We start from the raw sequence: 22,855 nt of genomic DNA on the forward strand, positions 1-22,855 counted from the left end.
AAATAAAATCTGTACATCACCAGAGTCATCACTAATCAAAATAGATAAACAAAAGAAAAATAAAACTAAAATGGTCCTAAAAAGAAAATAAAATTTGCTGGCATCCTAAAATAAACTAAAACAATTAACTTAAAAGCGATAAATTCTTAGGCTGCCTCCTAAGAGCGCTTGTTTAACGTCATTAGCTTGACGTTACAGCTTCATTAATCATGGCGGCTTGTAGCCGGAATTCAAAGATGATGTCATTCCTTTTATCATAAATATTGCTTTGCCGTAATAGTACTCTCGTGCATATGGGCTAGAAGGTTTGGCCTCAAGAACTCTATACTTAGTCTTGATGTTTGACATCTTCACCTCCGGCTTGCAACTCTCATCTGGCTTATGATCTTTATTTTCTTCTTCTTCAGCCTTCTTTTCCTCAATAAAGAAAATTTTCTCTAGCTGAGTTGTAGGTGGTGGAGTCTCTTTTTCAAACATTCTAAGAATAGCCCTTTCTCCTTCTACCCTTAAGATCAATTCACCTTTAGGCACATCAATTAGTGCTCCGGAGGTTGCTAAGAAAGGTCTCCCAAAGATCATGGGAACAGCAGTGTCCTCCTCTATATCCAAGATAACAAAGTCCATCGGGAAGATGAACTTGTCCACCTTAACAAGTATGTCCTCTATTACTCCATATGCTTGCTTGGTGGAGTGGTCAGCTAGTTGCAGAATCATATTGATCGGCTTCACTTCTGTGATTCCCAGCTTTTTCATCATAGATAATGGCATTACGTTGATGCTAGCACCTAAATCACATAAAACTCTCTCTATTGTCATCGAGCCAATCGTGCAAGGGATACTAAAACTCCCTGGATCCTTTAATTTCGGAGGTAAATTCTTCTGCGTGATTGCACCACACTCCTCTGTCAAAATAGTGGATCCTTCTACTGTGAGCTTTCGCTTCTTGGTTAGGATCTCTTTTAGAAACTTAGCATATGATGGCATTTGCTCTAAAGCTTCTGCAAAAGGGATATTGATGTGCAGCTTCTTAAAAATCTCTAAGAACTTAGAGAAGTTTTTCTTCTGTTCGCTTTGCTGTAACCTCTGAGGATAAGGAGCCTTAACATACGGGTTATCCCCCAACGCTTTCATTCTTTCTTCTAAAGAAGGCTTCTTTATTATTTTTTTACGTGAGGTGTCATTTAATGGTCTTCCAATAATTATGACATGATCATCAACTTTTTCTTCAGCAGGATTTTCCTTCTCTGCATCTTTTTCACTACTCGGTGCAGCTATTGGTATTTCCACATTTTCCCTTGTAATGATGGCATTACATTGTTCCTTGGGATTAATAATTGTATTACTAGGAAAGGTTCCTGGAGGCCTCTCAGCCATCTGTTTGGCAAGCTGACCAATCTGAATTTCCAGATTCTTTATGGAAGCTTCTTGATTCTTAAAAGATGCTCTCGTTTCTTCTGCGAAATTTGTTTGAGACTGGGCCATCTTTTCAAATGCAACTTCCCAAGCGGCTTTCTGATTAGGTTGATCTTGTTGGAAATTTGTATTATTTTGTTGATGCCCAGATTTGTATGACAGACCAGGATGGTTTCTCCAGCTCGGATTATACGTATTTCCATAAGGATTTTCTCTCCTCTGGTTATTCCAGATTCCATGAACCTGAGCCGGATCAATCGTTATTGTAGCGTCACATTTTTCAGGAGTGTGTGGTCCACCACAAGTGTCGCAAACTATAGGAAATTGCGAATTAACCGCAGAGATTTGATTTTGGGTAAAGAGTTTAACAAGTGAATCTAACCTTTGATCCATCTTGTCTTGTCTGGCTAACATAGCGTCGTACCCGTCTAACTGCAACACTCCTTTCTTAGGTTGAACTGGTGTGACCTCGTTATCTTCAGATGACATCTTCTCAATCAGTTCAATAGCCCTTGTGGGAGTGATTTCTCCGATACTCCCTCCAGCTGCAGCGTTAAGAAGTACTCGATAAGTCGGAGTAACTCCTTTGTAGAAAATTCAGACCTTCTCGCCATTAGATAAAACGTATTGGGGACATCTCCTGATTAGTTCTTTAAATCTTCCCCATCCTACGCACAGAGATTCGCCTTCGAGTTGCTTGAAGTTGTCAATTTGTTCCTTCAACTCAGAGAATCGGGATAATGGGAAGAACTTCTTTTGGAATTTCTCAACCAAATCTTCCCACGTGGAGATGCTATTAGCAGGTTGCAATTCCAGCCAATTAAGTGCTCTTCCTTTTAAAGAAAAGGGAAACATCATCAAACGGATTTCTTCAGGAGGTTAGCTTTGATGAGGCTACACAATTGTAAGAATTTAGTAATGTGGCGGTTTGGGTCTTCGATCGGGTCTCCTTCGAATAGATTACTTTGAATTAAATTCAGGAAAGAGGCTTTTATTTCAAAGTTGTTGGCATGGATTTGAGGTCTCCTAATACTCGCAGTTGGATGCGAGAAATTAGGGTTTAAGAAGTGACTCATCAGTTCTTCAGGTGGATTTTGGTTATCTTCCACCATGACTAGTCCTTCCGCAGAGTTGGAGCTCGATGCTTCTCGTGTCTTCTTTGCGGTCAAACGTTTCCTATTAGTTCTTTCTAAACGTCCTAACTCCGGTTCGTACTGTAGGTCACTGGGATTAACAGTGCCTCGCAAATGCATAAACCAGAAAACTAAGGCTCAATGGACCAACTAACGGAAACCACTAACTAAACAGAAAATTTTTTAAAGCAAACAAATTAAAATAAAATAACTAAATAAACTAAATAACAATAAAAACAATAAGATATTTAAACTAACACAGTAAAATAAATAACAATAAAATAAAATGATCCAATCTATAATTTGATAAATAAAATTAATGTTGATTAAATCAGTCCCCGACAACGGCGCCAAAAACTTGTTGACGAACTCGGCAAGTGCACCGGTCGTACAAGTAATAAAGTGATAAAGTAGAGTTGTCGATCCCACGAGGACTGATGACCAAGCAATAATCTATTTATTTAATTAAAGTTGGATCGATCATTAAAGGTTTTCTTGAGAATATTGTGATTAAAGTAAAAACAGAATTTATAAACTTATTTTTGGTTTTTTAATATTTTAGAAATTTAATTCAGAATTAATTAAAGCTAAAAGAAATTGATTTAAGTTTTCAATAAAAAGGCGTAGTTAGGATTCAACTTCCCCAATGGTTTCTTACCGAGTTTGCTTACTCTTACGATTACATTCAAGATTAAATTATTAACAGCTCTTTCTATAATTAACTAAATCCCAATCCCTTGGTAATTTAATTCTTTATTCTAATCCAAAGCCTAATCCCTTAGTACTTTTTCATAAAACATGCATTAACGCCAGAACTCACAGTTATAAAATTCACAAGTCTATCCCTAGATCATGCGAATTCTAGCAATCAACCAATCAGAATCATATACCAACATCCCTGTTGTCATATATGACTCATGTGTTTATCTACGAGTGATCAAGTCATAAATAATACTAAGCATAAATATCAGATTGATTGCATAATTTAGAAACAAGAATGTAATTCATAAGAATAAACAAACATCAACTAAGAACCCATTGGTTCTGTATCTTCCTAACTACTGAAAGTAAATTAGCTAGACATAATTATAAACGCAGAATAAAAATCTACTGTAAAAGAAACTGAGTTCATGGTAAACTTGTCTAAAAGTGATGATCAATGGTGCAGAGTTGACTCCTTCCTTCTCCTCTGCCACGATCCAGTGCTACGCTTATGCTCCTTCCTTCGCTTCGTCTCAAGTGCCTTCTTTCTCCGCGTTCCAGAATGATTTTTACGGCTTCCTTCGCGTTGTATTTAAAGGGAAAATATGGGCTTTAATTTGCTGATCCGCTCGCTCCATCGGTCGCCTATGCTAAGACCTTAGCGAGCTGCTGGCCATTTTGCTCGCTCTAGCTAGCAACTTTGCTTGCTGCTCGCCCACTTGCTAGCTCTAGCTAGCAACTTTGCTAGCGTTACAATTTTTATTTTATTTATTATTTCATTTCTGATTTTCCATTGCTCCGCGGATTCGTTGCCTTGTTTTGTTACTTTGTTATTCCAGTATTCCAGTCTCAACAACCTGAAACAACAACAAATATTTAGAATTTGTTTATTTGTTGACAATTCATTCTGTTTTACTATTTTATTGTTTTAACACTATATTTTTAACTATTTTAGTCATTATTTGAACTCTTTTTAGCCATAAAACATAGTGTCTTAGACACTTATCAGTAAGCTACCATCATTTGGTATTGTTAGTCAAAATTTAAACATATATGTTAATTTTTTGGGTAGAAAAACAGATATGTTAATTTATTATCATCATAAAGCACAAAAGGAATAATTGAAACGATTGAAAATACCTGATAATTTAAAATTAAACATGATCAAAATTAAAGGGATAAGTCATATTTTAGCCTTAAGTTTATTCTAAGATTAATTCCTAGCACGAACTGGTTATTCAATTCGGACGCTTCAAATAAGTGTTGGTTGACGATATTTCGTTGTTTGATGTCTTAGTTTGTTTTGTGTGAAGCGTGTTTATTGTCAATTCAATTTTATGTGAAACTATTTTGGCATAATTTATAGAATTGTTGTAGGTTCCATCCATTTTTGTGTGTATTGCATGAGATAAATTGTCTTATATAACATGATAAATAGTATTTCCATCTTATTATATAGTCATTGTTTGTATTATTTGACAAAAAATAAATAATAAAATAAATAATTTTCTTTGGTTTAAGAAGAAGCTAAAAAAATCATTTTATTTCATAAATCAATATTAATAATATGTTTTTGGACAATTAGTTTTTTTGTTTCCTGAGTGAAATGTTATCTTGCATTAATTTTAGAAATATTGTTTGCATAACTTTGTCTTTGGTGATTATCTTAATTTTAAAATAGGAAAAACTTCAAAAACACCCCTATAAATTTCTTCAGAATCACTTACCCCCTCCCCAAAAATTTTAATCATTTACACCCCTACTTAAAACTTTTTTATCACTTACCCCCTAACTTGATTTTCCATCCAAATTAAACTTAACAGTGTTAGTCTTTTAAAAAAATACCAACACTACCCTTAAAAAAAAAAGAATTAACCCCTCCACACCTTATTGCTAGCAAGAGATAACAAACTATCGTCAATGATCTACTGAAAACTACCATTCAAGTAACATGGATTTTTTTGTTATCTTGTAATTTTTTTCCAGCCCCACTATATGTTTCACCTTTCGTTTGTCAAAGATGAACCAATTTTCAATGCTTCCATATATTAATTAAAGGACCAAAGGTGTAAATATTTTCAGCAAGTAAAAAAAATGGACTGCAAAAAACTCAATCAAAGGACCAATTTCATTAACTATTATACATAAGATAACATGTCTGGACAGCAAAAAAAATGGGTTTCCAAAAAATCTGGAAAAATAACAAGCTTCAAAAAAATCTCCTTTCAAGCATATTAATCTCAAAAAAAAAAAAAACTGGACAGCAACAAGCAGCTTCAAATCAATGAACCTTCATAAGGTGCTGAGGGGGCATCAATATATTTTCCTCCTCTTGTAGCCATCTATCAATATAAGCATATTATATAAGCGGCTAATTAGAAGCAAGGGCGGTGGAGCGTCAGAAGATTAGGGCTCCACTCCTTAATGACTATCTCTTGCAGCGGTAAGGTACAATATTGTGTGTTACTTTTCTTTAAGGGTAGTTTTGGTTTTTTTTTTTTTTTTTAAATTAACACCGTTAACTTTAATTTGGATGGAAAATCAAGTTATGGGGGTAAATGATAAAAAAGTTTTAAGTAGAAATGTAAATGATTAAATTTTTTGAAGAGGGGGGTAAGTGATTCTAAAGGAACTTATAGGGAGGTTTTTGAAGTTTTCCCTTTAAAATAACAACAATTATAGTAATAAATATTTAAAAAAATTAAAAATTAAGATTAGTCAACCCGGAAGTATTTTTAAGGATGAAGTGACATTGTTTACTAAAAAAAAGAACAAATGAAGTGACATTGAATTTTTCGTATAATTGAATTTTCGCAATTTAATTTCATGTGTGAATTTATTTATTTTATTATTTATTTTATTTTAGGATTAAATTAATTTTTTTAAAATTAATAATAATTTATACAATTAAACTAAATTATTTATTTTTAAATGGATGTATTAGAAATATAATGAAATTAGGTGTTTAATTTCCACCCTCCCGTATATTCCCAAATTTCGGTATGAATTTTCAAAGATCAATTTGCAAAATAAAATATTTTTTCAATTGTTTTCAATTTAAATAAAACTAATAGCGAGTTTTCAATAAAATTTTAGTTACATATTTATTTATTTTTGGATACTATTTTAGTTACATATTTAGTTACAAGTTACTGTGTAAGTGGGCCATTCACGTCTACGAACCACTAACACATCAAAAATTTCGACGTGTCGTGTCCAACACTTTCCGACACTCTCCGATACTCCTCGAAACTTCAACTCGCGTTGTAGAAACTCAAAAAAAGTTTCAAAGATTGCGTTGCATTGCGTTTTTAGCTCTAACTATTAGATTCGTTGGATTACTATTACCATTTTATTGAATTTAATATAAATATTTGAGATATCTTATGTTTCTTTGCAAAATTAATAGGTATTATAGGTTTAGTTTTATTTTTTTTGTTAAATTATTGAATATTATATATAATATACGCAACATAAATTAAAAATATTATTCAATATCAAAACGTGTCCTAATCTATCGAAATATAATATTTTTTAGAATTAACATATTGAGTGTTGTGTTGTATCGTGTCTCGTGTCCTGTGTCAGTATCGGTGATATATAGATTCACGGTACTACTTTGCTGTTTGTCTTTTGTAATCCTTTTGAAACAAAAATAAAAAATCGTAATAATATCATACATGAACAAAATAGCAAGAATAATGACAGTCAATGGTGACATAATTCCTCACCAAACTTTACTTCCTAATCCTAGATCCTAGGCTCAAAGGATAAGATAAGGAAAGTACGTGCGTGGCTTCAACTTGATCAATTTGTAATAAAATAGCAGTTCTACGTAGTGCGTACCATCCCCAAGCCCATTTTACTACAATCTACGTTCATTTAGTTTGACCCATTTGAAATAAAATAGCAGTTCTACGTACAAATCTTAAGCCATTTTATTATAATCTACTGAATTTTTTTAATTTATTTTTATAACTAATCCACTAAATTCTACATAGTGGGGGGTCCCAGTCCAATTGATTGACGCAATTAACTTCCCTTTAGCTTCCATTATTGTGAATATTAATTAAGATCCAGACTCAGAAGTAAGTGGCATGGATGAAATCATTCAACCTCCCTCTCTCTCTCTCTCTCTCTCTCTTTTCTTTTTAAATTTTTTTTTCACAAATTTTATCATTTTATTGATAAACTTATTGAAGCCTTTTCGTGTTTGGTTTTTTCTTTTCTTCACATCTGATTTGAATAATATTGTGCACCAACATGTTTATGCAGATTTTTCTAAGTTGGAAAGAATCTTGGAGGTTATTAAATTTGTGGACATTGCAAACTGTTTTACTTTTCTAGTTGATGGAATTATTAAGTCTAGCCTTGTCAAAAACCAGCAAACTCGTGTCCAAATTGATAAGTAGAAAATTAAATGGTTGACTCACTGTTTTGTTTTTGATTTTGGACCTTTCATTTCATAAAAAGAAAAAAAATAAATGGTCTCCAACATGCATAGTTGCATACTCCATTTGTAACATTATAGGATAGGATTTGATAAGGTTCTTCTTCTTGGTCTGGAGAATGGAGATGTCAAGTTCGATTGGATGCATCCTGTTGCTGATGCTTTGTGTTGTTCTTACGGTTTCAGTTCATGCACAGCAACAAACAGGTTAGCATTTTTCATCTCCAAGTTCCCCATTAATTAGCTTCTCTTAAAGGATACTTACTAGTCTTAGTTCTTGTTTATTGTCTTAGATTACTGTAAAAAGTGACTGTGAAAGATTCATAGTTTAAAGCCACCCATTACTCATCTTTACAGGCCTTTGAATTCAGGGTTTAATGGGTTCTAAAGACAATAAACCAACCATAACTTATGGATTTTGCAAATCTTATCTCATTTTGAAGTGTAAACAAGCTAAAATCCTGTATTTCTTAGTTTACTTTTGTCTTTCTGTTCAGGCTTTCTAAGCATTGATTGTGGTGGTCCAAAGAATTTTGAGTACACAGATGATATCACTAAAATAAAGTACAACACAGATGGAGCCTACATACAAACAGGGGTTAACAAAAACATCTCCTCGGAGTATGCATATCCAAAGAATCCTAATCTGCCATATCCTCTCTCAGATCTAAGAAGTTTTCCTCAGGGAAATAGAAACTGTTACAGCTTAACAGCAGGAAGAAGAGGCAGTTTACATTTGATAAGGGCTTCCTTCTTGTATGGAAACTACGATGGGAAAAATAAGCTGCCAGAATTTGATCTCTATGTTGGTGTCAATTTCTGGTCATCAGTGAAATTTAGAAATGCTTCAGAGCAAGTTACAATGGAAATAATAAAAATGGCACAATCAGAGGTGACAAATGTTTGTCTTGTGAACAAGGGAGCAGGGATTCCTTTTATCTCAGCATTGGAACTTAGACCCCTTAATAGTTCCATTTATAATACTGAGTTTGGAGAATCTGCTTCATTGATACTTTTCAAGCGATGGGACATTGCATCACTCAATGGAAGTGGTAGATATGAAGATGATATTTATGATAGAATTTGGTCTCCCTATAATTCCTCTTCCTGGGATTCTATCAGCACTTCCTCAGCAATAAATGTCAATGGTGATGGCTATAAAGCACCATTTGAAGTCATTAGGACTGTTGCTATACCAAGGAACCATAGTGATCCTTTGGAGTTCTCCTGGACCCCAACTGATACAAGTTCGAAATTTTATGTCTACTTGTACTTTGCTGAGGTGGAGAAACTTCAAAAAACACAACTGAGAAAGTTCAACATATCCTGGAATGGATCTCCATTGTTTGAATCCTTAGTACCGCTCTACTTGTATGCAACCACTCTTTCTAATTCAAAATATCTGGTGGCAAATGAGCATCAAATTTCTATACAAAAAACAGAAGATTCAACCCTTCCACCCATTCTTAACGCAGTTGAGATTTATGTAGTAAGACCATTGGATGCACTTCCAACGTTCAAACAAGATGGTATGATTTATTTTATTTTATTTTTCCTTGAAATTTCATATGCATACTACCTACTCTGCTCACATTTGAGTAGGAACAAACTTTGGTGCAACCACACCAAACAATGGCATTATTTGCAAATGTCTTACAGTTTGAGTGATTATGTCTTTAATTGAATTCAATTATATTTGAACACAGTTGATGCTATGATGGACATAAAAGAAAATTATAGAGTTCAAAGAAATTGGGTGGGTGATCCATGTGAGCCAAAGAACTACTCTTGGGAGGGCTTAAAATGCAACTATAGCACTTCACTTCCTCCCCGGATTATATCACTGTGAGTACTCTCTGTGTATCCTTATCCTTCTTTTCATTCTCCCCTTGTGAAAATCCTTATGTATTGCTTTTGACTATAACTTCATACCATGATATTCAAGTTTAGAAGAAAGTGTTTTCTTTTGATAGGAATCTAAGCTCGAGCAGTTTGAGTGGAATAATAACTCCAACCATTTCCAATCTCTCTTTGTTGGAATCTTTGTAAGTAAAACATCTAGAAAACTCTTGAGTACCTGTGTGATCATTGTGCTTCTAATATGTATGAAATTTTTCCATGCTAAATAAGACTTTTCTTCATCATTTATTTAAAATCACTGAAACTACATTATTTTGATTCAGGGATTTATGTAACAATAGCTTAACTGGACCAGTGCCTCAGTTTTTGGAAGAATTGAGATCCCTAAAATATTTGTAAGTATTTTGATGATGGTAGATTGGTAATGTAGCCCTTATAGATAGTGGTAAACCAATAATTACTGATGCATGAAAAATCAAATTATTTGTAGGAACTTAAAGGGCAACCAATTTTCAGGTTATGTCCCTACCACTCTTCTAGAAAGATCAAGGGCTGGATTACTTACACTGAGGTATGTCATGCTATAGTAGACCTAGAGATGCTTATTGCAAGCCTAGTTAGTTTTATTTGTCTTGAAACTGATAGGAATCAAGGAAAAGAAAGTCAATGTGTAAGTACAAACTATGAAGCATCAAAAGAAGATGTATAGAGGTGTCATCAAACATCTTTAAATGTAACTGTGACCTGACTGTCTTGTTTTTCACCACTTTCAGGGTGGATGAGAAAAATGTCAATGACTCAGATACGAGTAACAAAAAGAAAAAAAAGAATGCTGTTGTTCCCATAGTTGCATCGGTATCATCGATTTTAGCTCTATCGGTTATTTTCATTCTGTTTTGGAAGCTTAGAAGAAATGGACAAACAGGTAATTCTTGATTTAATGATACATAACTCCTTCCATCTATCTGGTTCTCAAAACTTGAAGAATAGACATAAAATTAAAAGGGAAAAAAAATATTAATCATGCTTGGATGAACTTTTCTATTTAAAGGGCTCTGTTGCTTTACTCTCATATTTTATTTCTTTTTGAAATAAGACAAGGAGAAGAATGAGCTTAACAAAGGAGGAAGAACTATAGCATCAAAGAACTGGCAATACACATATGCTGAGGTGTTGGATATCTCCAGCAACTTTGAAACAGTCATTGGGAAAGGAGGATTTGGAATTGTATACTACGGTAAGATGAAAGATGGAAATCAAGTTGCAGTCAAGATGCTTTCTCCATCATCAACTCAAGGGCCAAAGGAATTTCAGACTGAGGTAACTAGTGTCATGTTTTACCACTAGATTACACAACATGGATTTAATGAAAATGCTATTCAACGTCAGAATTGTCAATATAAATTAATCATGGCTTGTAGGCTGAGCTCTTGATGACAGTTCATCACAAAAATCTGGTATCCTTTGTTGGTTACTGTGATGACGATAACAAGATGGCACTCATATATGAGTATATGGCCAATGGTAATCTTAAAGATAATCTCTCAGGTAGACCCATACACTACTCCAGGTTGTACCTTATTTATTATTGTAATCTTTATGGCATCTCTTTATATTTGAAGAAAGAGATTATGTTGCAATGTGTTATATCATGGTTGCAGATAGAAATCCACACTGCTTGAGTTGGGACAGAAGACTTCAGATAGCAATTGACGCCGCAGAGGGTTAGTATATCTTCACTTTTGTGAAAGCAAATAGTGCCCTTCTTGTATATCTTAACTTTTTGCTTTCAAATTCTCTTATACTTTGACGTTTACTTACTTTCACATTGATACCAAATGTTACTATGATCTCCATCTAATAGAATTAAAAGTTACTTAATGTTTTCCAACACGTTTTGGTATTCAACGAAAGCAATAAATGTTTTGTTCATTTTTCTTCCTTTTAATTTGTATAAATCTCTCCAATTGAGTTACCCCTTGTAAATGCATAAGTGGTTTTGTGCAAGTATATTCTTTTGGAATTTATTGTGACATCTGATGTGTTCGAACTTGAAGGATTGGATTACTTACACCACGGATGCAAGCCACCTATAATACACAGGGATGTGAAGTCAGCCAACATTTTGATAAATCAAAACTTAGAAGCCAAGATAGCAGACTTTGGCCTCTCCAAAGTATTTAAGAATGATAACCGAAATGTAGAAACTGAAGTGATTCATAATAATGATAGAAACACAGGATCTGCAGTTATGGGTACGACAGGGTACCTTGATCCAGAGTAAGCCCCCATCTTTTGGATTCATTTCTATTATGGTTCTAAAAAGAGTCCATTTCACTAGTCATATATTCCAGTGCAAAAGAAAAATTAGTTTTACAAATAGAGTTTTCTTTTATCATGGATTCATTATGTGACACTAACTACATTGTCTATCTATCCAGGTACTACAGATCAGGGAACTTGAATGAGAAAAGTGACACCTATAGTTTTGGAGTCGTACTATTGGAACTAATCACAGGTCGACCTGCAGTATTAAAAGGAAAGCCAATGATGCACATACTTGAGTGGGTAAGACCTGAGCTTGAAAGAGGGGACTTGAGCAAAATTTTAGATCCAAGGCTGGAAAGAAAATTTGATGCAAGTTCTGCATGGAAAGCTATAAGAATAGCAATGGCATGCACTGCATCAACCTCCATTCAAAGACCTACAATGAGTGTCGTGTTAGCTGAGTTAAAACAGTGTTTTAAAATGGAGTCGCCTAATTATAGTGAAAATTTTGTGACCCCATATCAGATTTCTAGCGATTTTTACAGTTCATCTCAAGCATATTCCTTGGATAGTGAATCTATCACCGATCCTTCCCCAAGATAATGTAATATGTATTGAGTCATTGGAAAGTATTTAATTAAATTGCAATTTTTATTTATTTATGAAACCATAAGATGAAAGACACACTCGGATACTTCAAATAGCACTCCTTTGCCTCCTTTTGTGATAAAACATAATAAATATCTCTGACTCTCTTAAAGATGTTTAATTGCAAATTCAACATTGATAAATTATAAATAATATTATTCAATTTGAGTTGTTATGCCTACCAAAAGTTCTCTTATTTTTAGATCTCTTATTTTTAGATGAGTGATTTAATATTTATTTGACAGAACTGACCAGGCCAATCCAATGTGGAGCTTGGTCCCGTAATCCAACCATATGGTCTCATAAGTCCACCTTACGTCTTTGACTGCATTAGTCTGATATTACTTCTCAAAAGTGTTTTCACTAGGAAATTCTTTTAACAAAGCTTTTTAGTATGGTGTTTTTGCCTAGATTTTACTCTCAATTTGATTCTATACGTGTGGTATATAGCCTATTATTTACTTTTATATATACCATGCTTAAATGTTTCATGCATGATTCAATATGAATTATGCTTTCACAACTCACACCTTGTAAGTTAAGATTTTCATCAACGTTTTTTTGTTTAAGACATTTATCAAAACCGATTCTTGTACTGAAATTAATTTAATTTCCCATATAAGAAACCTATGTAACGTATATGTATCAACTAAATTAAAAATCAGACCGGATAAAACAAGTTCAACTAAAAAATCTATGAACAAAAAAATAAGAAAATGTGAGAATATTATCAACTTTTCTTATAAAACTATCGTTTGCACTACTAGTATTAGTCAACAGAAAAAAGAGTTGCTCCCTCACAAAAACAGAATATGTATATCAAATACGAACTTAAAAAATAAAATAAAGCCTATAATAAAAACTCCAAGTAAATAGAAGAAAATTCTTACAAATGTTTTTTTTTTTTTTTTTGTGTGGTAAATACAAATGTGTTTTACACTTTTACTTGGAAGGTCAATATACTTTTGTACCCAAAAAATTGGGTCAACATACTGCTTCTATCCACCTCATGTTAAAATGAACAGATCTGATTCGGAGTCCTTTAACTTATTTTACCAATGAATTTCTGGCCTATCCAATTCAAATTATGCATTTTGAGGTTCGAGAACTCGTGAAAATGACCGACGAAAACAAATCACTATGTTCAGGCTTTGACTTAAAAGGTTACATTATAGGATATAGTTTCAAAATTGGCTCCTCTTTATAGTCATCGTGCAACTTTAGATAAATCTCTATAACAAGATGCAAATACTCAATTTTCATCATTTTCTTATATTAGATGTGAATACTCTGCATTCAAAATCTAATCTTCCCAGTTACCAGTTTGACTTTATACATCCGAATTATCAATCAAATTGACTATTCAAAAAGTTTAACTAATTTGTCAGAAAACCATTTTTTGTTTTTTTTTGTTTCATAGAGTATTCTTATTCAAAGGTGTGAGACTAGTTTTTTATAGTTAGGCAACAAAAGCAAAAAAACCCTTTTCAATAGTATTTTTGTTTTTACACATGTACATCACCTAAAAGGCTAAAATCATATGAAACCACTATTTTCCATTTCACCCATAAACCCAAAGTTTTCCTTGTTGGTGTTTATACATTTTGTTAGTGGTGGATTTCAAAAGTTGATGTAACAAGAAACATGCTTCTATAGAAAAAAAAAAAACGCTACCGATTTGTTTGCAAAATACATAACCATTACAAAGGCCTCCATTGGCCCAATAGTTGTAGCCCAAGACACAACTTAACTGTTTGTTCCTCTCAACAAGTCCCAATTTAAAAGCCCAAAAGTTCAGGCCCAGATAGTATCCTGTTCATAATCCAAAAAAAAAAAAAAAAAACCAGGTATGGAATTCCATCCAAAATGGGAGGGAAAAAAGAAGGGAGAAAGACAAATCTTTCTTTAGAAAAAGAAAAACACAACAATGGGGAAAGGAATAAATTATATGTAAACGTGGAAGTAACAATGGGCAGAGTAGCAAAACTATGATCGAGGATTTAATAACACACTTGACATAAACTTTTAATGCAATGATGAACTATATATGAAGGGATTAAAAAAATTGTATTGTACAGTAAATCCCAACACCAGAGATTAAAAAGAATTGTGAACTATATATGAAAGCATCAATCCTACCCAAAGCACAAGAAAGTGGATTAATCTTCTTTATGGGATTCTGTCTTTTGGGATAACGCCAAGGATATTAATATTCTCTTTCAAGAGATTATTATCTATGATGAACTTAGATTAGACATATATATATATATATATATATATATATATATATATACATGAAAGAGTTTGCGGTGTGTGGCAGTTTATTAGTCAATTCCATCACAATCTTATCTCCAAATTGCCATAGCAGTTTCATTGATCTTGTCTGTAGTTTAATAATACACTTGATGCATAATATATTTTGAAAGCCCAAACCTGTTGGCACACAACCAGCAGTTTTCCCTCAACTCAGGTGATGCTACTAAGCTTTTCCTTTGGAAAAAGTCTAAACCCCTGATAGCGACTTCCGTACAATAAGTGCACGTTTGCATTCTTTGTGAACTAGCTTATTACCATAATAATAGTGTTAAAAATATGGAAAAAAAAGTGTATGTCATTTTAATTGATACAAGTTGTGTCATTTTGTAGATATAAAGAGATATGGGTCCCATTAAAAAAAAATTGTGAGTCTCACCTCTTTGTATTTATAAAATGATACAACTTGCATCATTTAAAATAATATACATTTTTCCTTAAAAATATATATTCCATTCCTCTTACAAATAAACAATAGTTCATTATTCTTTTGGTTGCAAAATTTATTAATCAAGTTTAATAGTCTATGATAAAAAAGTTGTTAACAATTTTGCAATAAGAATGTAATCCTTGAAAAAATAAATTCCACTTTTAAAAAAAATTATTTGTAAATTTTTAATTAAAAAATAATATAAACCATTAAAGAAGTCATCACCCAACAGTTTAAGCTTTTTTTTAATTGAATTGGTTCTTTACATTATATCGAAGTTTCGGTGTCCTAGGATCGATTCTCACCGCCCTTCATTTTCTTTGTGGAATTTCTTAGCACAGGCAAGCTGGGCCTGATATATCATTCATTTTTCAAGTTCAATGGTCTCTTTTGTGAGGAGACATATTAGAGAATAATATAAACTATTAAAGAGATTTTCACCCAACAACTTAAGCTTTTGAGTTAAATTAGTTCTTTATATTTTTAAACTTTTACACTAGTAATTAGTGCTTAAATTTCATGGTTTTTTTATATATAATGAAGACACTGAGTTTTGAACTTATAATTTCATAAAAATTACACCAACTCTTCACAACTTGACCAATTTTAACAGCTTAGAAATGCCTAGTAATTAAATCACTAAAAAATAGATATATTTAAGACATACTTTCTTGCTTTGAATTCGTAATAAAAATAAAAATTCATATTCTATGGTCAATGTTTTATACTAGCGGGGAACATATATACCATATATTAATCCATAAAATTAAAAGTGATATTTAACATAGTTTTTCATTGTAGGACCTCTGTCAAAGTTTATTTGTCTCACATATCCTAACAAGAATTGACCACCCAACTAAACTCAACCCAGAATTTTAACGAGTGGTTCATGTTTAAGAATAGCACAAACTCCATACAACCCTGTATAACATTACACATTTTTAATGTTGAATGGAATGTTAATTATGAATCCGCTCCGAATAGTATTATCTCCCGTAGAGAATACATGCATTTACAATTTCTCCACAAGCAAAAAGGTAAGCAGTAGATAGCTAGCAATGTAAAAGTCTACATCGTTTGTCAAGCGGGTCCAGAAAGGCTATGGCGGGAACCAGCACTAATGGCTTAAGTTAGACCAATCAGATCAAGTGAATTTGATACTATATCACAACCCAAAATCATAAGGCATTGGATGTATGAGTTCTCCCACTTATATATATTCTACTTAATCCATTACCAATCAATGTGAGGCTCATCATACTTGAATATCCCAACAATATTCCCATTAAGTATGAAATTTAACATTGGTACGCTCCCCCTCAACAGAGTACCCAAGCCCAAATACTCAACCCACCTATAGCCAAACACCCGACTAACTCGACCCCAACTCAGCTCTGATATCATTGTCGGACGAGTCTAAGGAAAGCTCGTGGCGGGGGACTATCAATGTACCATCAATAACTGGGTCCGACACAATGTCACAAACAAAAATATTAAAGTATTAGATTTATGGGTCCCCCACTTATATACATTTTACCTAACTCATTATCAATCAATGTGCAATTTATCACACTTAAATATCTTCACAAATTCCTATGACATTAAGGCATGAATGTCACTTGCAATTGGCTACTTGTTTTGGTTTTCATTTGCATTAGAACGACCCAAATCAACCTTCTTGAGTAAAAAAACTCGTCCAGCAATGGATACTGCTATTCAAACTTTCTTTCATGTGGAAGAAAGGGTAGGCAAGGAACGAAAATATTCCTATATCCATGTCTATGATATAGGAATGGTATAAAGTTCTCGTATCAAAACCCTATTCTGTATCCCCTTACTGGATTCTGTTTCACTTCTTAGAAGAACATAGGAATTATGCTACATGACAAAAATAAAAGAGTAAACTAACTTTGGATAGTCAATAAATATTACGGGCCCAATTTAATCTTTTAAAAGAAAAAAAGTTGACTCATGATTCTTCAAAAATTTAAAATAAATCTATGTTAGTTCTTTTGAGAGACTAAAATTGATCTTCTTTGAATTTCAGAGTAACCACAATTTTAACTAATTAAGTCTATTTTAAATTTCAGAATAACTACAAATCGACTTTTTTTCTAAGATATTAAAATAAGCCCTATAACTTTTTATTTTATTGAGGACTCAAAAAAATATTTTACTCAAAATAAAAAGATGGAGGATAGTTCTAAGCCAATTCCTGAACCTTGAAACCAAACTTTCCTTCCTAGTCTAGTCTTCAAAATTGAACTGCCCTTTTCAGCTTGTGGGATTGTTTTATATATTTGCCTGAACTTTGTCAAAGAACCGCCAGACATGGCTAATTAAAAAAAAAAAATTGAGACCGAAAGTTTTGCCCCCTGATAGTTGGTGAGAGTATAAGTTATTATCGATATAAAACTATTAAGTTCTGGATTGAAAACTTAAATTTTTTCTTACTTGAAGAAATATTTTATTTGCATAGCCAATTCCTAACCAAGGTAAAATTACATCATTTATATTTAAATTTTGAATCGTGAATTTTTTTTCTCGAGCAAAGATTTAATGTATAATTTATTTTTCTCTCTATTTTATTTTTTTGGTTTTATGTATTTATTTTTATTTTAGTACTATTTTTTTAATTTCTATTTTACCTTTTTTATTTTATTTTGTTCTCTTTAAATTTTATGTTTTCATTTTTTTATTTTTTATTTAATTTTAATTTTAATTTTAATTTACTCCTTAACTTCCCCCTTTTTCACAATATTTTTTTTACTTTTTATTTGAATTCATCAAACATCGACCCCGTCTAATTTGGCACAAAGATGTTGACATATTGTTGATGTTGATAATGATGTACAATGTATATTGTTGCGATCACGACAACTATACCGATCGTATAAGTAATAAAGTGATAAATAAAATATCATTTCTACGAGAATTGATACATCAAACAATAATTTATCTACACGATCAAAGTTGGATCGACCGTAAAGTTTTTGAGAACAATAATTCAAATATAAAAACTGAATTTAAAACTAACAATTAACTATCAAGAACCAAGAATCAAGAACAGTCTGAAATCAAATATGCAAAGGTGTAGCTAGGATGGTGATTTCTCCATCGTCTTCCCAATGAATCTAACATTTCATATAACTAACATTCAATTCATATTCATGTTATTGACAATTTTTTCATGTCTTTGACCGTATTTAATAATATTAAACACAATTTGGTCCTAAAAATATAATGTGTTTGACACTTAACATATGTAATTGAAAGAGAGTCATTATACTATTTTTTTGGCACATTAGTTGAATTGCATTAGAAGATAAAAAAAAAGTTATATTTTTTATTTTCTTATTATATAAAATAATTTTCTAACTCTATCCTAATTACATTTTGATAAAAAAATTTCTTAGAAACATTATACACTAAACAAATTTTTATTTACTCTATTATACAATATTTAAGTCAATTGGGTTCCATTGTTGTACGTCTAGAGTTTCTCTTGTAAATTTTTTATTTGAAACTTTGGGTTTTAACCTCCAAAGCACACGTTCCTTTTAAGAAATTTTGCGTGTTGGACACGTGTCGTTAGAGTTAAACGTTGGGTTTTCTATATTCTCATTATTAAACGTTGAAGTCGTTAGAGTTGCACGATCAAAATATACGGAGTAGCCTCCCTTAATGACCTTTGATCATAACCATCATGGACGGACCTATGTTTGTGCAAATGTGTGCAAAATCAGACATAAATTGATGATACAAAAAAAAAAAAAAGACATAATTTTTTTGGAAAAAAAAAGAATAAAATCTTTAATCCCTTAAAAAAAATCGAATGATGATCCCTCTGAATTCCAAAATAAATTCAATTAATCGAAATCGTGATCCCTCTAAAATTCAAAGAAGACTCACGTTAATACCTCAAAAGGATTAACATGAGTATATTTTAAAATTCACAGAGATCACGAGTCAAGTTTTTTTTTTTAAGGAATTAAATTGAACCCTGTGATTTTTATTGAGATCCAAAAGATACTTTACTCAAAAAAATAAATTTGAAGTTGAGATTTTCTATTCTTTTTTTGTTTATATTCTTTTATTTTCGAGTGCAGACATAAATAAAATTTTCTATCTCCCGCCACTAATCACCATCAATAAACATCACAATAGTCCGATTATAACTGGATTCAATTAAATACGCACGATTGAACATGTTATACATCTATGCGAAATAGAGAAAATTCTTACATATTATTACTAGGAGTATAGAAACCAAGTACCAAGGTCTGTTGGTACTTGGTACAAGTTAAAATAGAGCTAATCGACGGATAAAATTATTCTAAAAAATTTGAACTTATATATAATAGTCGACCGTACATAAAATTTTTACTCGTATAAAAAGACAAACGCATTAAATTATTCCAGAACAAAGTATCCAAGGACCTTATGTCCGCAAATGGAAAAGGCGTGCCGAGGCAAAAGATGTATTCTACGTCTATAAGCCGTTCATGTCAATTTAGGGATTTTTATTTGCTTTGGCCTCACATGTGTGCCACCTTAAGTACTCCCACTTCCAAAACAAACACCAATCCAAAATCTCTGGCAATTTTGGATTTACATACATATCTGCTCCCCCAGTACATTTCTTTTTCTTAAGTTTTCTATGGACAAGAACGGATCAAAAATTAAAGTTTTAAATCCCTATCAAAAATAATATTAAAGAAAATCAAATACATCTCTTATTCTTACCTGCTCAGCTCTCATGTACCAACTGAACTACTATAATTTAGTACCACTTCCCCCTGTCCATTTCAGGATGACAAAACTATGATCGCGATAAGTGATCGGCAGCTAATAATTTAATAACATTGTGTGTCCCTTTAACTCAAATGACTTGTTCAACTCTTGGCTTTGTAAATCTCAAAACTATGTAGCTTTGCAAATAAGATTATCCATTGTGACATAATAGAGCATGCCTATTCAATCCCTGTATCAGATTATTGTTTATTTATGTAATTTTTTTATGCAAGAGTATACACACTGCCCCAAGTACCAATACTTAGTTTAGCAAGTGATACAAGTTAAGTTACGTATAACATTTGTTATGTCTATGAATCTATGGCCATTACCTGAATCTATAGTCTTTTTTTTCTGGTTAGATTCAGTCTATAGTCTTTACCCCCAAGATAAGAGGTTCAATATATTTCTGAACAAGTAATTTTCTAGGTCGGTATCACACTATTACATCAGCAATGGAACACCTTCGCAAATCGACAAAAACTTAAAAAGAAAACGCCGAACAAGTCATCATTTTCGTGTCAAAATGGGTTAACACGAGGATGAGGACGAGACTGAGTGCGACGACCCAAGACATTTCTGCTCATAGTCAAAATGTACTCTTCAGCCGTTTATTAGGATTTGTAAGGATTCATAACATCTTCATTATGCTTTACGACTTACTTTTATCTCCATCCAATTCTAACTAAACATCAAAAGATCTGCACAGAGCAAGTTAGGAAGGAAATAGGAACAATAGCAAAAATGTTTAGTTAAAGGACAAAACACAAGCTGCACCTTTATCTTGGTAACACATAATTTTATCATTTTGATTTTTGGGTTTTTTATCTCGAAATTCCTATGCAGGCTGCAGAAAACTTTGTGGTTGAGAAAAACCACCTCACCCGTACGTGTAGGGTATGCAACCAAATGTTACCACAAGATAATAAACCAAGCAACATCTCAAGATCTTTGTCCGAAAAAATAAAAATAAAATAAAAATGACAAATTATAGCATCAAACAACTAAGATGAAAAAAAAAATATAAATTACATAAATATTTTTGCATAATATGAGACAAGGAGTTCAGATCCTAGATATTACACATTTATACATCAATGAGATTAGTAAGCGATAACATACGCTAGTTAACACATGATAATAATTCATAATAATCTGCCAACTATACAAAAAACTTTAGATAGTTTTTAATCTAAACTCCCCCAAAAAAGAGATTCTACTCTTCACCCATACCTTGAGAATAACATATATTTTATTTACACGGAATCTTCAACTCGTAGCTTCCAAAATAAATCTTGCTTGAATCAATTCCACTTCACTCTCTCTCACTTCCTCGGATTCTATACACAATGATAGAGGGAAATCAGAGAAAATTGGAACCAAAATGGAATCAGAGATGACCCATCATAAACAATTCAGAAAAGCAATCATCCCAAAATAGCATACCAACCCAAAGGGCCCAATCAACTTTCACCCCTTCCTTCATCACTTCACAAGCTCAGAAACCCAATCAACATCCGGAGCTCCACCTGATGAACCAGGACCCGACCCATCCAGAGAGTTCTCTTTGCTCAACTTCTCAAACATCTTGGTCCTTATATTTCTCCCAGACTCAACCCTCTCCATCACAGGCTCCTCTTCACAACTCTGATCCCAAAGATCGAAATAGCTAACACCAGCACGACCCGGTGCCTGGGTGGTGGTCGGTGTAGCAGGGAGGCTACTGAACCCGGGTCGTAAAATGGATCCTCTCGGTGACCCGAAACCCGGAGACCCCAATGGAACATTCCTACTAGAGGGTAACGATTTCACCTTCCCAAGCTGCAAATTACGCAGCGAAGCCACCACCACCATCTCGTTGATGGAGCTTGAACCCAACGAACGGCTCAATGATTGTGCCATCGGCGACATCGGCGGCGACACCTCCGACGGACTAACCGACGTCACCGCCAATCTCAGAGGAGAACCGTCATAAGAATCCGCCGAGTTAGCGCTCCGGGGACTCTGCTGCTGCACGACACGGAGCTGCTCCTGCGTGTGAGCGAAGAAGCACACACGTCGCCGGCAACTGGTTCCGTCCTTGCATGGCTGAGTACGGTAGCGCGCAGGGTGGAGCCAGCACTCGAACACGCCGTGCGCGAACTCGCACCCGTCACCTTTCTTGCAATTTCCCTTTCGGAAATCAGGGCACGCCGTGCCGGAATAGTGATACTTCCTCGGGTCACGCCGGCGAGCCTTCTCGCCGGGATGAGCATAGGGACACTCCGTCCAGTCATGTGACCTGCCACGTGCGCACCTCCTTACCTTAAACTCGAACATACGGAATTGGTCGCATGAATAAGCGTCCACCGGAGCATCCGATTCACGACCCGGAACCTCCGAATCCGAGTCCGAATCGTTCGACGGAAGGTAACGCTGCAGCGCCGCAAACGCTTCCTGCATGTAATACGGTGAGTAATCGCCGGCGCCGGCATTGCTGTCGTTTGCATAGTACGGGGAGTACATCTCTGCCGTTGGATCGTCGAGGTTTGGCCATGGAGGCACGTGGACCGTTGGATTAGCGCGATGGTGCTCTCCGAGCATCATCTTGATGATGATTTTGGATGGATGTGGATGGTTACAGAAACACCGGCATGGTTAGCTTCGCTTATAAACTACCACTTAACCGTGGTTCAGTTTTTATTAACCATGGTTAGGTTGAAAAATCAATGAACTGCGATTTTCCACTGCGGTTAAAGTAGTGGGGATTTTCTCCGTCACCTTGCTCGTGCGAGGATCTAACGTGACAAGCTGCTTCCTTGTTTGCCACGTTGATCGACTGGACCGGGATTCTTGTCGCACGTG

General features: G+C 33.8%; 3 protein-coding genes across 3 annotated transcripts; 1 reads left to right on the forward strand and 2 right to left on the reverse strand.

Moving 5' to 3' along the window:
• Nucleotides 1–521: 521 nt before the first annotated feature.
• LOC133313865 (uncharacterized) lies at nt 522–1,902 on the reverse strand (the record flags this gene model as incomplete). The annotated part of the gene is made up of 1 exon (XM_061515280.1): nt 522–1,902. A coding segment is annotated over exon 1 (1,381 nt), but the record flags the coding sequence as incomplete, so codon positions are not given.
• Nucleotides 1,903–7,823: 5,921 nt separating this feature from the next.
• Nucleotides 7,824–12,429, forward strand: LOC133313873 (probable LRR receptor-like serine/threonine-protein kinase At4g29180). Its single transcript, XM_061515288.1, has 12 exons — nt 7,824–7,905; nt 8,196–9,227; nt 9,405–9,543; nt 9,672–9,743; nt 9,882–9,953; nt 10,049–10,129; nt 10,332–10,483; nt 10,655–10,878; nt 10,980–11,106; nt 11,220–11,282; nt 11,616–11,838; nt 12,000–12,429. Exons 1-12 carry the CDS (start codon nt 7,824–7,826, stop codon nt 12,427–12,429), a joined length of 2,697 nt encoding a protein of 898 aa, XP_061371272.1.
• An 8,650-nt stretch (nt 12,430–21,079) lies between these two features.
• Nucleotides 21,080–22,642, reverse strand: LOC133313855 (zinc finger CCCH domain-containing protein 20). Its single transcript, XM_061515265.1, has 2 exons — nt 21,458–22,642; nt 21,080–21,351 (listed from the first exon to the last, which is right to left on the reverse strand). The coding sequence occupies exon 1, from the start codon at nt 22,595–22,597 to the stop codon at nt 21,497–21,499; it is 1,101 nt and encodes a 366-aa protein (XP_061371249.1). The 5' UTR covers nt 22,598–22,642; the 3' UTR covers nt 21,080–21,351; nt 21,458–21,496.
• Nucleotides 22,643–22,855: the final 213 nt, after the last annotated feature.

Source organism: Gastrolobium bilobum, unplaced genomic scaffold, assembly GCF_033153095.1.
Source record: "Gastrolobium bilobum isolate Gb01-03AN ecotype WA unplaced genomic scaffold, APGP_CSIRO_Gbil_v1 utg17977, whole genome shotgun sequence".
Classification (NCBI taxonomy): Eukaryota; Viridiplantae; Streptophyta; class Magnoliopsida; order Fabales; family Fabaceae; genus Gastrolobium; species Gastrolobium bilobum.